Below are 17,757 nucleotides of genomic sequence, written 5' to 3'. Positions count from 1 at the left end.
CAAACACAGAATAGGTTAGACTGGAGTTGTTATAATAATGCGTGTAATACAGTAGTATAGGCGTTATATGATAATATGATTATTGTTACGGGATTCAGTTTGTAAAATTGTTTGTTTCCCTCCATTACTTTTTGCTTTGTTTCTACTAAGTCTGAATTAGTCGTCTAGTTTGCTCGACTAAGAATAGGTAGATAATTTGAGCAAAATAACGAAAATGAAAATTTTGTCTAGAGCTGCTAACCTACACACCGTTCTCCACGAGAAAGAATGCACGCCTTGTGTTTTTCCTACCATCAATGACATGACTACCAAATTAAGAACACCCCTGTATCAGTGACCCAGTTAGATCTTCCCCGGTGAATAATCCTGTGGGGATGACGAGTAAACCCGCTTAAGATTAATTGAAATTTTCCACCCGGGAAAAATCTGTTTCTGAAGGCTGGTTTGTCAAATAAAAGAAATAATTTGGTCCCAAAGTATTTGGTACTTACAAACCGTTCTATAAATATACGTCGACCTGCTGCAGCTTTTGACTTAAAACTTTTACAAGTGGTAAATAATGACCATCGAAGGCAGTGTGCACATTTTTAGTTTAATCATGTACACGGATGGCATTTTACAGTCCATTTTTTACCTAAAATACCTATAATACTCACTTTCAGCATAAATACTCGTCTAATTTTTGCTGCAAGCTTGTTTTATCAATACCTAATCCTTTTCTAGTCCATAGAAACAGAAACCTTGGCTTGATTTAGGCCAAAAGCGGGTATCTTTGGGCCAGTCTGTAAAATAAACAATTGCCTCCTAAAAATACATGTTTAATTTTTTTTCCTGTGAAGGGATGCTATATTATCTGGGAAAAATAAGAGAAAAAGACTCAGGGAATCCTCGGCAAGTTTTACCATTAATTTTTACCATATTTACTAATGCCAATTTCTCAACTATATTCTATCAAAATTTTGAGGCAGCTGTTATTTTAGATCTAAAGATATTTATAGCAAAGAAACTTCCACAAACAACACAGAAATCTCAAAATTCGAAAGTTTCCCGATAAAATGAAAAACTTCTTTTAAAACTATAAAGAAATTGTTACTCGAAAAAATTCGCATTTTACCTAAAAATACGAGGTTTCGTTGGACAGAATAACTTTTCTGTAGTTCTTATAATCTATATCTTGACTGATTTTTGCTATCAATGATTGGTAATCAAAGGAAGCCGATTTGAAAGATATTTCTAAAAAGTTTTAAAACTTCTTTGGCTATTATTACAGAAAAGTTGTTACTCCATCTAACTTTTATTACCTTTATGCTGTTATTATGAAAAGGTAGCGTTATGTAAATTTTTTTATTTCTATTTTTGAAAAAAAGTGACCACGATATTTATACATGGTGAGTGTGGCCGATAAAAGTTTCATTTTAGTTTTATCGATCTTTTTTTTTCCGAACCATGAAAACCGATCGTAATGCTTTCGCTATGCCAAATTAATAAGAAAGATTTCGTGATCATAATTTTATTTACCATCTCCTTAGCCCAGTGGTCCGGTAGTTGCCCCGCAGGGGCTTTTGTTGCTTCACGTAGCGGACTTGCTCGCCAGAAAAATATTCATGTTCATGATGTTGTTTCTTCCGATTTTTTTCGTGATATTTTTTTTAACTTTCGTGCATTTTACACAGAGCATTTGTGAAAGCGAGAAATCGAAAGTCCCGTTTGCACTGCCAATCCACACAGCTAAGCTTTCACAAACAACAAACAGCACACAAGATTTTTGCTTATGGTTAATATCTTTTTAACGTAGCTGCTCAAAACTCAAACTGGATTTACTTGAGGGACATTGTTTGCTACTGAATGAATAACTATCAAACTATTGATATTGGATCAAACCTTATACGATTGTCAGAATGGACGACATCTTCAATGACAGTAGTGTTATGCGCTGCTCTACCGAAACCCTACTGATATCATAAAGGCATAGACAAAAGGGAAATTGACCGTTAATTCATATTGTCTACCTATATAGTGACTTCATTTTGAAGGAAATTAAATTGAAATTGTTGGTAGAAAGACAAAACCCAAGTACCCTATATGGATATTGCATGCGCCGAAAGTAATTCTTCAAAGCGTAAGCCTTGCGCCAAAACGTGCCAAAAACTGGTACCAACATTGAGTTTCTTTCAGAAGGTTTAGTGAGTGAGACATGCCAATGAGAATATATTATGACTAACAGAATAGTCGAACGTGCGCAACGCACTGGGCTCAACTTCAGTGGCTTCAAATCATTCATAGGCCCAATTGTAGACCCCCAGATATTCACCCAATGAACAAGTGTGCCAAATTCCAACCAAATCCGATCATTTTGGAGGCCTGTAGACTGCTCCAAAGCTTAGCCTCGTTTTGGAAAAAACTCGTTCCCAGGCCCCAAAAATCAAAATTTTTGAAAAATGCAAAAAGCACCCCCCAGATATTCACCCAAGGAACAAGTGTGCAAAATTTCAGCCAAATCGAACAATTTTTCAAGTCTCCAGGCTGCCCCAAAGTTTTAGCCTCGTTTTGGCGAAAAACTCGTGCTTAGGCCCCAAAAATCAAAATTTTCAAAAAATGTAAAAAACACCCCCAGATATTCACCCAAGGAACAAGTGTGCAAAATTTCAGCCAAATCGAACAATTTTTGAAGTCTCCAGGCTGCCCCGAGCGAAGTTTTAGCCTCGTTTTGGCGAAAAACTCGTCCCCAGGCCCCAAAAATCAAAATTTTTGAAAAATGAAAAAAACACCCCCAGATAATCACCCAAGGAACAAGTGTGCAAAATTTCAGCCAAATCAAACAATTTTTGAAGTCTCCAGGCTGCCCCAAAGTTTTGGGACATACACACAGACACACACACACACAGACACACATTCTCAGATTCTAACTCAACTGAAGTTGAGAACTGATGTTTGCTTTAGCAAACTTTGAAAATGCCACTGTGCTAGAACGGTACTTCGATGTGCATGTACGCCGAAGATTTTCAGCCTTAGTTACCTGAATTTCAGACTGGGACAAAACATTTTAAGCTTCTAAGAAAAGCCTATTATTACACACGCTATTGGAGTAATTTCAATTTGAATTGTTTTGTCACATATTATGAACAGACTCAAACACTCTCTCTACTAGTACCACCATCACTACACACTGTACCGTGTTGATGTTGAACGCAGCAGTGTACTTTGCTTAAATCAAAACTGAACAAACTTTTTGACTTTTTGGAACCAGACACCCAATAGAATACAAACACAATGTTGTACCTACCTGTGAAGTTAAAAGTTTTTAACCATGTTGACGGTGGTTACAACGGGCACGGTATCTGAAATTCTCTTGGCCTTTATTTTCAAAACATATGGACAAGACAGTTAGTCACACTAGGAAATCAAGCTTTCAGAAAAAAAAAACATCAGTCATCTACAGGATGTATTTGCAACAACAAGGATGAGAGTTACCTGAATCAAGTTCGCAAGACAATTAATTAAAATTTGAAACAAAATAAAAGGTGCAGCAGCCAAAATCAACCAACCATAATTTGTAATTCAATTCCCGAGACAGCGCTTCGATTTTTAAGGCTTTGTTTATATGCCAATGTAGAAACAATTCCACACATGTAAATGGGTCAGTGTTTGAGGTCCGGCAAAATTTCTGGGAAATAGCCTATCCGGTAGTGCGCCGATCTAGGTGGGTTCCGTGGTTCTTCTCAAGGTTGGCTTGGCTCAAATTTTTTCATCTATGGCTCAAATTTTAGGCAAATTCTCATAGTTTTTGAGAATGTTAATTTCATTAAAAAGCGCCGGGTTATTTTTTCATGAATCCCTTTAGAAGTTTTGCGGTGCATTTTTTTGCTTGAGAGTCAGGTAAACAATATAGCGCTTTCGCAGCATTAATCTTTGATACGCATTTCTGCGGGACGCTAGTGTGACTAACTGCAACATGAATCTGTTTTTATGGGAGCGAAACAAACACACTTGTCGAAATACAAAGTCTGACACTACTTTAATTGGATCAATTTTAGCAGGAATTACCTTAAGAGTATGAATTTATGCGAGGATAAATTAATATAGGATAAATTAATGCAGGATTAATTGATGCAGGATTAATTAATTAGGCCCTAATTCGCATTATTTAAATTTGGCAATTCTTCAGCCATTCACATTGATTAATTCCGCATATTAATTTATTCTACCATTAATTTATACTCACGGTTGGGCATCCACTATCCACAAAATTTAAGCTTTTCGCAAGGACTTATTTTCGTGTTTTCCCACGTAAAGTTATTTTCAAAAAGTGATTTGTATTTTTATGTATTAACAGTCATTTCGTTGAAGAATCTCCGCTTTCTTGCTTGCCGGGGAAGTGGAAATGGATTACAGCAATAGAACAAAATTGTGTACAGTGGCGGATTAGATGATGTTTTGATATTTTCATGGTGACTAATTTTTACTGAAGGCCCCTTTTCAGATTTTCTTAGGATTTTATTTTATGGTCTTTAGTAAATAAGAACAATGGCTGTGAAATCCTGGAAATTTTATCCCTGAAAATTAATATCTTTATTAAAAGTATCTGATTCAACTGCCAATTTTGAGAGCAACTAATAAATTTATATCTTTGGTAACCATGAAGAAATTTTATTCAAGCTAACTGAAAACTTTTTGCAGAAACACGTATAAACATTGTTTTTCAGATAATTTTCAGTAACCTTTGATACAAATAAATTATATCTACAGTATGCCACCAGTCCAAAGTTACTTACTTTTTAAATTTCAAATCAAATGACTGAAATTGTATTCAATTTCATTTTGGAATTCACCTTTAATCTGCATTATGTATTCTTTATGGGAGGGAAGCACTTTCAGTTTCACAGTACACATTCTTATGTTTGGTTTTCAAAAGTGATTTTTATCTGGTGATTGAAGAAAATCAACTTTGATATCATTCTAGTTCTTAACATGTTGCGAAACCTGTAATGGTTTTATAGGTCACTTCGGGTCACTTTGCATCAGAAAGTGTAGATTTAACATGTTTTTTTTTGGATTGACACTTTCGTTATGGATGAATCTTATTGAGGAAATTTTAACCGCATCGGCTCGTGTTTCTTAACTTTAAACAGCTCTAGTAACATTGAGCACTTTTTATGAAGACTCATTTCACCAATTTATAGTCTGATTATGACTATAAATTGCTCTCTTCATGGCTAAGTTCCCCTGGTCTAATATCTGCTAACTTTTGAGTTTTTTTTAGTCCTGGTTCTTCCAGGCTGGTTATGCTCTGCGCCTCTGCGGGGCATTGTTAGACATAGCTAATTCCTAGTATATGCATATGGTAATATAATATGGATTTTGCTAAGGCGGACTGTGCCAGATTTTAGTTGTTGGAAGGTAAAAACAGTATGAAGCAATGTTTATATGTTTATATGTGAGAATAAGAGATCTGTTATTGATGTTTATTTCCCATTTTTGATTATATCTTTCAACTCCCAGTAGTTATGTTGTTATATGGATTTTTAACATTTTTTCTCAAAACGGCGACCTCGCCAAACGCTCGACTCAGCGTCATAAAGAATTATCAGAAAGCAAATTTCAGCCAGAAGTTGACTCTAGTCTACTATCTCCTTGTTAAAAAAATTCTTCCCCAAACAGCTTCTTAACTGACAAATGTTATAAAAAAGCCAAGAAACAAGAATTTCATGAGTAATGTTGAAGATGTTTATCCAACAAGAAACAATTATACAAAATTTCATTTAAAATCAAATTTGAAATCGTCCCCTCAGGTCCAAACACAGCTATTTAGCTGACACGTGCTCCATCAAAAGAGTGAAAAAATGAGAACTTTGCAAAAATAATGCACGAAGATAGTTTACCCAAGAAACAAGCGTACACAATTTTATCTGAATTCAAATTTTTTCAGCCTACAAGGCCGTAAAAACTGTTTTCCAGCTTGTTCTTACACTAAAATGAACGATTTCTTATAAAAAACTTTATAGATACTCCAGATTTCAAGTAAAACCCCACAAATCCTTGGAAGAAATACAACTTCGTTTTTCATACATATGAAAGAGCGATCAAGCTTTACATTCATGTAAATAGTCAGAAAAAATTTATAAACTAATTCCAATGAAATTGAAAAGAAATCTCATTTTTGGTCCTTTTTTGCCCAATTAATTTCGGCCCAAAAAAATTATATCAAAAATCGGGCTCCGTCACATTTTGCAAGACATTTTAGGTATTACCATTTTGTATTTTAGTGCAAAGAGAAAAGAAAAGAAGTTAGTTACGAGTGAACGAACGGCGGCGAATACAGGTTAATTTATAGGACCTCCAGAGGTCCAAAAAATATCGTTGAAATAAAAGCACACGATGAAAAAACTTACAGGTGTTTACATCACATTATTTTGTTGCATCTTTGAAGAAATATTTTTCTTTGACTTTCAACAATTAGGATCCAATCCAACCCATGAATATATAAACAAATGAAACAAACAAACAAAGTAATGCTTTATTCTGAAATTCTCTCATGAAAAACAACACAAAAAATTTCCAACATAAGTTGTTTTACTTTCTTGTATATATCCGACTGCTTTCAAACGCCAGACACAGCTAAAAGGAACATTTCACGTGTCTCTACAATCTTTCGAACGCTTAGAATTTTTCGACCAATCAGAAAGCAGAATGCTTCTATAAAACGAAATTTGATTGGCTGAGCAAATGGGAAAATCTAATTGATTCGAAAATAATCAAAACAATGTAATTTGTAAAAATCAACAAAATATTTCCATTTTCATTTTGTTGAAATCGATTTGACTGAATGTTATGATTTCCGTTTATACATATAGATAATTACTTGATTTCATCTTTGTTATGAAAGAAAAAAAATCATCGCATTCAGGCCAGCTATGTACGCGCATTAACACCCGCTTTCTTTTGGTGCACTCATTGACAAAATATGTTATATACGTATATACCTTATCGGGGGAAAAAATGAGTTTTATTTAGTTTTTTTTCGTCGGGGAAAAATTTCGTAACCTAGAGGCATTCTCGTCACTTTCCCCCGACCAAAATTTCAAATTCGTCACTTTTCCCCGACAAAATTTACAATTTAGTCACTTTTACCCAACTAAATAGTCCAAATGAAATGGTTTCCTTCACTTCGTTACCCCCTCAAAATTTGATTCTTGGTAGGTCACGTGACTGTTTTTTTAGTCTTGTTAACTCGAACCTTATAACTCGAATTTCTCCCTAACTTAAACCCCACTAAAACACTTTCTTGTAGCCTAGAAATCTAAGCTAGTTTGATTCAGTCACTTGGATGAATTTGATGGTTAAGTTGTGACTGAATAACTAGCTTAGGGACAGTAAACTCGGTAGCTTATCAACTGACAACAACGACAATTCAAATTTCGCGGCGAGTGATAACGTAAACTCACATAATTTGCATAATTAATCGTCGTTGACTTAATTCGTTTCATATCAAAAATATGAAATCACACCACACACAGAACATAATATCAAAACATTATTTCGAATTTTTTTATTTTGTCTTTTTTTCTATCTTCTGATTGGCTCTTATTGTAAGATTAGATAAACAAACTCTCCGTCTTACAGTTTATGCGCTCCTTTTGTAAAATATAAAATGAAATTCTATTGTAAAGTGAGTGAAGGAGAGTGAAGGAAAAATTTGTTCATTTTTTTTCAAAAAGTTATATTTGTGTTTTATGGAAAAGTCAACAAGAGACAAATTCGTTTCTTGAGTGATAATTTTGTGATTTGACATAAAAGTATTTTGTGTGATTTTTACAAAGCTCATCTTTAAAATAACCTTCAAAAAAATAAATAAAAATTACTTTAGACTAGCAGGCTAAAATACCGTATACAAAACAAGGTATGTAATCAATCCCCCCCAAAAAAACATTTTCTTGAGTCTTGAATCCGTATAGCTGTCACTGAAAATAAGCACGGACAGTTTTATATGTTCTTCGAAAACGAAAAATGTCATTGTCTGTAAAATCGAGCATAAAGCCTCAAATTCATAAAACAACAAAAAACCACAACCAGTCAAAAACCAAGAACTGTCTATCATCTATCCATTACAGTATAATACAATATCATGTCATGCAATCCAATCAGAATACAGAACTACAGCATAGGATTTGTACAAGTACTCTCTCTTGTATATTGCCACATACGATAGTCAATGTTCAATCACAAATCTTTACTTTATTATTTGCCTTTCTGGAAACAAGCAACTTTTGCTGTCTTTACGACGAATAGCATTCTTTTTTCTTCATCAGTTCAATTCTTCCCAAAAACAAGAGAAGCACGATTAGGTCGGGATCAGGTCTTGAAAACTTTTTCTGATACAGTATTCCAAATATCACATCATAATATAATCGAAGAAAGATCTTGCATTCAATGAGTCCCCATCCTCTTCTACTCGTTTTCTGATAAAATAATTATAAACTTCTATCGCTCACGAAAACTCCCGATTTTTTACCACGTGACCCACTCTGACCAATCAGAAGCTCACCGAATCCTGCGTTCATATTATGAACGCGCCCTTTCCCTAAGCCAGTATTCCAAGGCAAACTTAAAATCCGTAAATATAAAAAATCTTAAAGCGCCGAAAACGCTATATTGCATAAGCCGTGTGTCCTAGCCTTGTGAATACGGGCTTAGTTAACTAGGCTAACTTTCTTGTTCCTTCAGTTGACAATGCACCATTAATTGATTAACCTTACTCCATATCTTTTTCTTCAACTTATAAGTAAGAAGTAGAACTAATAAAGAGACGGTCGACTTTCTATTCTAATTGTTTGAGTAGGCGAAAAGTGGAATCACTCTACTCACTCCCATACATTAACGTGCGTGCATAAAATAAAAAGTGGGCGCAAAGTTTGTAGTTAAAATCTTTGCTTGGAAAAGATTGAAAGAAGTCTTTTGACGGCAATGCATTGACTTTAGACCACCACCTTGATTCACAATTAGAATAGACAGGGCGAAAAGTGGACCGTCTGAACCAGAGCTAAAAGAGTGAACTATCGGTCAAAATAAAAAGTGTAAAAAAACTATCAAAAGTTATTCTCACTTCTGAATCCTCTTCCAAACTTAAAAAAAGAATTTTTCAGGCCAAAGGCAAGGTTTTGACGTCACTATTTTGATGAGAAGACTGTACATTGCCGATCTGACGTTAAAAAAGCACTCTTGTTCAACAACGTTTTGTTCTTTTGATGTTTGATGGTAGCAAGTGTAGAGAATAGATGTTTTAGTAACTGTGCTATGAAGTTTTTCTGGCTTTCAATATTTTGTAGTTCTTTGAATTTCTCGTACCAAGAAACCTATCTTCCGTCATGTGAAATACGTTATGATATCCGTCACTATTTCAACCATACATGTGAAGAAGTTTACCAATTACAGCCCGTGTGCAATCGAACTTTGCAAGTAGCTTACTCGAATTTCCCACCATATGCTTTCAAAGACAAAGATGGAACTATACAAGGATTTATACCAGGTTATTTCAAGAAAGTCTTCATTGACACTTGCTGTCTTGGATGCGGGAAAATCGAATACCTTCCGCAGAAAGATCACAAAGCGAAGATCGACGATCAATTTATTGGAAAAGAGGCAGATATCGTGGTTCCTGTTCAAAATTACATAAATGGCGAATATTTTCTGGGCATGAAATACGCTAACATACTTGACCTTGATGAGATTGAATATATTGGTGTGTTGGAGCCTCCAGATCCAGGGCGCAAGAAAACTTTGTTGTTCAAAAGTCTTTTAGAGACTTGGCCACTAGTTATTATGCTTTTTTCATTGTGTATAGGTGCTGGATCGTTAGTCTGGGTTCTGGTAAGTTCAATCTATTTTTGTTTTTCAAACAATATCCAGAATATCAAAAAAGAAAATTTTGTTACCCCATATGTGACTTTACAGCGGATGGGAAATTACACAAAATTGTTTTTTTTTTTCAAATAACGACATACTGTAAGCAAGGAAATTCGGTGTGAGAGATGGGCGCGTATCCTTTTTATTCTAGACCAGGGTGTTGGTAGTTGCAAACCCTACTCCTAGTTTCCGTGACCTACTCATGTTCAGTATAGTAGGCGGGCAATCCTCTTGATCCGTAGCATCTTTCATGGGACTCAACCGCATGTGATTGGTTCGAAAGTAGAAAGGATTTTGCTCACAAAAGTTTCAAAATCTTTTTGTACCCGCGAAAGATGTTACGGATCATAAGGATTGACCCTTATTAGTACTGAGGTAAATTTGCACTTTTTTCCCTGGCGAATGAATCTCGCATAAGATTTATCTTATTATCTCCTTAATATCTCTTACAGCTACCATTTTCGACCATAGCCTCCGGGATAATTTCGTGGTCCAATATGAGATATTGAAGGATTATTGAGGACTTGTTTTGCTTGATTATTTTCCTTTGGGGACAAGAATCTTTCTGTGGGTCAATATTTTGGCTAATTCTTCCGGGCCCACCAGGTCTGTGAGAAGGGGGTGTTATAGCCATTTACTCTCGGGTACCTAATAGCCGGGGGGGGGGGCGCTAATTAATTTTTCGAACATTTTCCACCCAGGACATTCTTATTCCAACCCCCCCCGCTTATTAATTTTCGAGATTTTTTCCAACCCCCCTGCTTATTCCAAACCCCCGGCTATTAGGTACCCGAGAGTAATAAGTTTCACAAAGTGTATTTTTACAAAACATTTAATATTTTATCCTCAGGACAACGTCCGAGACTCAAACGAGAGCAAAAATTTCCCAAACACGTGGGTAGGTTTATTGGAAGGCATCTGGTATTGCTATGTTTCTATGACCGTTGTAGGGTAAGAAAACATTCATTTTATTAACAAACAAATCTTACAGACCTTGAAATCTGCCGACCTCGAAGAAACGAACTCAAGATTAAGCCCTTCTTCTCCCATACCCCATAATGTCGACAGAAAAAGGGTTAAGTGGCTGATTATCCATACAAGCAACCAAAAAAGAATTTCCGCTCCCTTTGCAGTGCCGTAGGAAGCATTTTCATAATGGGGGGGGGGGGGCTGAAGTTTACTGACACCGCGAGGGCCAACCATGGTTTGGCCCGAGGGGGAAATTTTGAAAATTTGAGCTCTAGATTGCTTGAAAATGCACTCAATTGTGACAATTATGACAAATTAAAAAAAAACTTTGCATTTTGGAAAATAGCCATTTTTGAAAAAATTATTGGGGGGCATAGCCCCCTTGCCCCCCCCCCCCAGTTGCTACGGCACTGCTTTGGCAAAGGGTTGAAAATCTTTCAAACTTACAAACTGTATCAACACGACTATACCTCAACATAATTGTATTTTAATTAGTTTTTTAAGTTCAAAGCTATACTAGAGTTACGAATGTTGGGCTTCTCTTATGACTCATACTCACAATAAAAATACCTTTTATAGATATGGCGACACCATACCATCCCATTGGACGGCAAAAATATTTTCAGCTATTTGGATCTTCTTTGGCGTCACATTCTTTGGGATGTATTTGGGCACAATCACATCTGTCATGACCACAAACCTAAAAATCGAAAGCAAGTTTGATATAGTTGGTCAACCAGTAAGTATTCTCCTAAATCCTAAGAAAAGTTCATAGCACTTTAATAGTGCTCAAAATCCAAGTCCAATAGCAAATGTGAATATAACCAAATACAAATTAAAAGCAAATACGCTTGAGAGAACAATCTGAACAATTAATTATAAGGATATGTTTTCTATATAAAGAACAAGTGTGGTCTATATGAATATCTGCTTATTAGAAACATGTACTTGTGTTATAATAGATTGGTGTTTTGTCGTGGACGATTGCACCTGATCAAAATGTCATTCAAGAACATGGAATCCCTAAACGTACGTTTTTTAAGAACTCTATAAGTATTATAGATGTTCGCTTAACAGACTGTTGTACAGAAACATATTCAACATCTACAATAGTCTAAAATGCAAAAATTTCCAAACATTCCCAAATAGTATGCTTTAAAATTAAAATCTCGTATTCAAAGCGTTGGCTCAATTTGGAGCAGGGTAAATTCAAACCCAACCCAAAGAAATTTAACAATTTCAAAGCAATCATTTTCTGACTTTTTAATACTTAGATTATGATACGATTGAAGAGTTGATACAAGCTTTTAAAGAAGGAAAAATACACGGTAAGCGATTTTTTTTAACTTGATTTTTGCGCTTGGGTACCGGGTAGCGAAAGAATAGTGGTAATCGTTCAAAGTTTTAGAAAAATCTCTATAGGCGTCCCAAAAACATTAAACAATTTTCAGTTTTATTTCTTAAACGCTAAAAAATCGGTTAGTGTAAAACACAGGTCACAGGTCACAGGTCACGGGTCACAGGTCACAGGTCAGTGTCGACAGGTCAGCTTCAATTACTGTAAAACCCAAAGAAAATGTTTGAAAAACAGTTGTTAATGTCAAAAATAGAATTCCAAAGGTATTCTATTGATCTAGAACTATTTTAAAGCTAAAAATCTACCCAAGTGCTAACCACGTGATTTCGCGTTTTATGCCGTGTATAACACAGACCTGTAATACTTGTATTATATATTACATCTATATCACACATGTAAAAAAATTATCTTTTCAATGTTATACGCATGTTACGTATGTTATATACAAAGAATAAAGAAATATTCGAATATCGATCTCACCTTTGCTTTAAACAGCCCCCTAACAGAAAAATAGCTATTTCACAATCACTATGTCATATCTCATTTTATCTCCTGCATCACCTTGGGTATGATAACAAGAATTGATGAAAATAGCGTTAATGAGATTTTATTTTATAAATGTTTCAATATTTTTATCCCTTTGTATTTTTGATAAAATGACGTCACAATTTTCATCTCTCTAAAACAGCTCTCTCGGAGTATTTATTGTTTTCAAAACCTGTCAATCTATATCCATTTGCAGCGTCAGCATCCTATTATGCATGAAAAATATTTTGATGTTAATTGGTGTACAAAACCTCATACTTTGAGATAACATCATTATTTACATAATTTAAGTGTCATTTGTTGTCAATATTTAGGGTTGATGATTTGTCATTTTTAAGTCTCCTAAATAACATATTTTGATATTACATTTACATTACATATAATATTTTCAGGAGCTTATGCTATGAGTTTTATGTTACGAGTGCGTTACAGTTTTCCGGTCTGTAATTTGTATGACCTGTGACCTGTGACCCGTGACCTGTGACCCGTGACCTGTGTTTTACACTAACCGCTAAAAAATCTATGCACATGATAACAAGCAAAAATATTTTTTGGGGAAAACATAAATTTTCTCTCCAAGCCACCGAATCATGATTCAAACAAATAAACAACACCAAAATTTTGATTTTATTAAACAAAGCTTTTCGAGTCTTTACTAACTCATATCAGGTTAAAATGAAATTTCTAGGTTGAAAGGTGTATCTACATAACATACAAGAATTGATTCTAGAATGATATGATCTAGATGGAAATTTGTGGTATTGCTGCCAGTGGGTTCTAAGATCAATTTTTGCATTTTAGGAATCGCTCTTGATAAATGGATGTCCGAATATTTCTTACCAGAAATCAAGAAAGCAAACCCAAAAGCTAAAATCCACAAGCACTCAGCACCGTTGGATTCTGGGATAGGTTTCATTACTCACGATGAAAATATATTCAAAATGAAGAAGTTTTTTCATCAGCAAAATGTGGATAATATGATCAAGTTGTGGTATGATATCGCATTGCAATTCAATATAGTAAGGAACCAATGAGCCCTAACGTTTATAGGAGACAGTATATAATCATTCACTCAGTGTCTCTGTACTCCAGTCTCACTTCTACGAGCAAAAATGTTTGGGATGGGGGTTTGTTCTGACATTCCCTCACATGATAGAGTACACGATAAAGTCACGATCCAATAGACTAAAATTTCACCAACAAAGGGAATATATTAGATCATAAATTGATCAAACAAAATCAGAACACCCTTGCCTCTGTGACCCAGTGGGATCCACCCCACTGGCCACCCCAGTGAAATTTTTTACCAAAAATGGCTCATTTTTCAGCCCCACTGGACAAATCACTCACCCCACTTGAATGTTGTAGTAAAAAAACACCCCATTGAAAATGATAAAAAGTTTACACATACCCCACTCGAAATGCCCTTATTTTAACGTACCCCAGTAGAACTTTTCTTTCAAAAAATCACCCCACTAGAATTTTCTCCTTTCCCTTCTTTAAAGGTGAAATATCCAAAAAAGCCAGAAAAATCTGCTCGCTTCGCTCGCTCGCCATCAAATGTTCCACATCAATATATTAACTGTATTTAACCCGAATTCTATGGTCATTGTCACGGTCATTTTAAAACGTAGAACGTCATAAATGCCAAACGAGAGGTGTTGAAAATCAAAAGTTTCTGTCAGCGCAAACCACAGTTGTACTTGTAACTTTCTTTCTTTAAAGCTAGGTTATAGCCTGAAAGATTTTCGAGAGGCTTTCTCACTTGCGTAGATACTGAAAGAAAGACCTGTTGACTAAACATTACTAGGTTCTAGCGTTCTTAAAATTTGATATAACGTACTGCTCCTCTATAGCCCCCTTCCCCCAGACCTCATTACATTTCCTGTTACAGTGTAAGAGTAGATCCACCTGATCAAGATGATATTTCTAGTGATATTTAGTAGCATGTAAGAAGCAGATTTTTACTAGCACTAAACCAAAAGTTAGCCAACACCTTCTATCGTTAAAACACGATAAAATTAAGCGGTCTACAGTCTAACACACAGGCTAACCAAAATTTAGCTCATGCAAAAAGTTGTTTCTCACCCCAGTGAATGTCAAGGAAATTTTCGCCAACCCACTCAATATTTGAAAGAATATTTTTCACCCCAGTGAATTTCAGGTTTTTTGATTCTCACCCCACTGGGTAATCAACACCCACTGGGGCACAGAGACAGGGGTGTATCAGAATCCATTCTTAGTTCTTCGAGCATCTTAGGGGGGAGGGGGGCAAAGAGCCAATCTCAAAAGTGTGCGCGAGAAAGTTTTTGAGATTTGCCCTTTTCACTTGTAGATAGAATCCTTGTCCACTACAAGAAAAGGAGCAATCTTAAATTTTTAAACTTTAAAGTTAGCAAAGTATTTTAAGACACAAATTTTGAGATTGGAATTTTTGCTTCGATGGCAGCGACATGATTTTGGTCAAGTTTACATTCTTGTCTGTAAAATTCCAACCAAACAGGTGGCCCAACTAAAATTTTGTAAATCATCTTCAATTATATTTGTCAATCTTGAGATGCTTCCAAGATGCTTCCCATAGTAAAAAATAGGAAGATGCTCGAAGGGTTAAACCATCATTGAATTCATCACTCAGTTGTTAGCAATGACAGGTGTTCTCGCTTACTGACTCTCTGACTCAATCTTTTCCTTGTTTTGACCAGGGTAAATCGAACACGACGACTATGACGAGCTGGGAAGCAGAACAACTCAATGCAGCAGTTAAAGATGAGGAAATTGACGTCTTATTCACAACAGAACATATATCGTTCCCAGCATGTCTAATTTCGATGACAATTCTAACCTTTGGATGTATTGCTACCAACCTTTATCTTATCAAAAGACAAGACAAAACTCGAAACAGAGCGCAGAACTCATTTGGAGAAGGAGAACCAGCACAGAACGAAACATCAAATTCAAATTGGCAAAGTATATGTCGAGGACAAATCAGTGATGTAATGAAAGTAATAAAATGCAAAAACGAATGATAAATGGAAACATAAATTCTTGTTAAATAGAAAACCTACAATTTTTCGGAAAAATTTACAAATGTTTAATGTACTATGTGATAGTAGTTGGCATGACAAAGTTATACCTTGCTAATCTATATTTAAAATGACAGTCATTCTCGGCTGCGCGCATGACTTGATCGATGGCTTCAAATCAAACTTTAAACGACATGGACCCCATGGACCAATCTCTTCTGATTTTATTTACAGTAATGTTCTAATGTTAAAATCTTTTGTTTTCTTTGCTGATTATATATTTACTATTTTGAGAAATCATTCTAGATTTTATTCTTGCTAACCCTGTGTCAAGGAGACTGTGATTTTTATTCCTAATATAAATTGAATGGAAAATATTATATTGCACTCCGAAGCCCCACTGACGTTTTTCAGCTAGAAGTAGATTTTATATTCCCATGGGAATGGGTGGGAATGATGGTGGGTTTGTTATTTATATCAGATCCGAATTTTCTTGAAAACCCTTGTGGAGACGGAAAAAGGTTTGAATCAAAAGTCTAAAGGTTAACCTTGATTACATTTCGAGAAATATTTTACTCCTCTTGGGAATTCACTTGACGATCCAAACATTGAAGGTAAGAAATACTAGTCTATCCTTAAACAACTCTTGGACATCCCAACCATACGTGATAACAGAGATATCCTCGTATGTGATGTTTTTAAGAAAGCCAGCATTTTTTTATTTTCATTTTTCGCAAAGCAATGCTCTTTTATCGAAACTGGCAGCATTCTGCCACCTAAGCAATTTCTTAAAACTTAAAGCCGGTCTCCACTTTCGTGCAAAATGGGTGACAGTTTTTTTCTTAACCTTTTTTGCCTGAAGAAAAGATTACGTCATAAAAAAGTTTTACGCGAACAAAAAAAAAGTTGAATGAAGTTCTACATTTTTCATCCGTTACGACAATTTCGACCAAGGAATTGCTTCTTTTCTCAACCGACCGATGACCTTTCAAAAACGTCAAAAAGTTTTCACTCATGTCGCTCGAAAGTGAAGACCGGCCTTTAAAATTCGATTGAAATAAATTTAATCCTGTTCAATCAAAACAAGCTCTTGTAGTTTACTTTTCCAAAAAGACCTCACCTGCAATGCTCCTGTTAGATCTACCAGTAGGTCCTATAAATTAACCGTTGTGCGTCCGCCCACCCGCCCGTCCGTTCGCTATGATCTTATCAGTGATTTCATTCAATTTTCTTGCACAAAAGTGAGGAACCATGCACCCTCGAATGTAATTTTGAGAATCTAACTCATGAATTGAATTCTTTTCTGGACTATTTTCATGTCAATGATGTACATTTTCAGTCACCGATTGATGCGAGGTTCTGCTCCGAGAATTTTTGCTCCTTGTTTTGTGGAAGAGGTTGTATGATTAATATTTATTTTTAATAAAAACAAAAATGAAAAGTACTATTTTGTTAATAGCTTTATGGCCCCCAGCGGTTTGAATAAATGCGTGAATGGGCATTTTCGGTTGCGTGAATGCGTGAAAATTGAAAAAAAAAATGCGTGAATGCGTAAAATTTGAAAAACTTGCGTGAACGTGAAAATCCACTTTTTGATTGCGTGAATGCGTGAATCCAGTTTAGCATAAACAAGAATTACATGATAAACAAATAATAAACACTGGTCCTACATAGTAGAGGTTTTAATAAAAGTTAAGTCTCTTTTATTGAACTAGTTTAGCAAAAAGGGATGAACGCCAAAACATCTGTCTGTGAACAGACCCGATATTTCAAAATTCTTTTCTACTACGCAGCGGCCGATTATTTTTTAGGAGGAGCGCCAAAATACAAAGGGGCAAAACGCCTCTGATTACTAATTTTGGCGCCCTTTTGCTTGTTACACTTTGGAATTGGCATTTTCGTAATTGCTATCTATTTGCTCGGGTAGTTTTCACCCGGGGGGGGGGGCAGTGGGTTTACCAA

At 35.4% G+C, this 17,757-nt stretch overlaps 1 protein-coding gene across 1 annotated transcript; it reads left to right on the top strand.

Moving 5' to 3' along the window:
- Positions 1 to 9,219: 9,219 nt before the first annotated feature.
- On the top strand, positions 9,220 to 16,199 carry LOC136818858 (uncharacterized). Its single transcript, XM_067075087.1, has 7 exons — positions 9,220 to 9,864; positions 10,751 to 10,851; positions 11,449 to 11,608; positions 11,832 to 11,898; positions 12,144 to 12,197; positions 13,574 to 13,791; positions 15,475 to 16,199. Exons 1-7 carry the CDS (start codon positions 9,250 to 9,252, stop codon positions 15,796 to 15,798), a joined length of 1,539 nt encoding a protein of 512 aa, XP_066931188.1. The 5' UTR covers positions 9,220 to 9,249; the 3' UTR covers positions 15,799 to 16,199.
- Positions 16,200 to 17,757: the final 1,558 nt, after the last annotated feature.

The sequence above is a fragment of the Clytia hemisphaerica genome, unplaced genomic scaffold (assembly GCF_902728285.1).
Source record: "Clytia hemisphaerica strain Z4C2 unplaced genomic scaffold, Clytia hemisphaerica genome assembly, whole genome shotgun sequence".
NCBI classification, from domain to species: domain Eukaryota; kingdom Metazoa; phylum Cnidaria; class Hydrozoa; order Leptothecata; family Clytiidae; genus Clytia; species Clytia hemisphaerica.
This window is presented reverse-complemented; position numbering and strand designations above follow the sequence as displayed.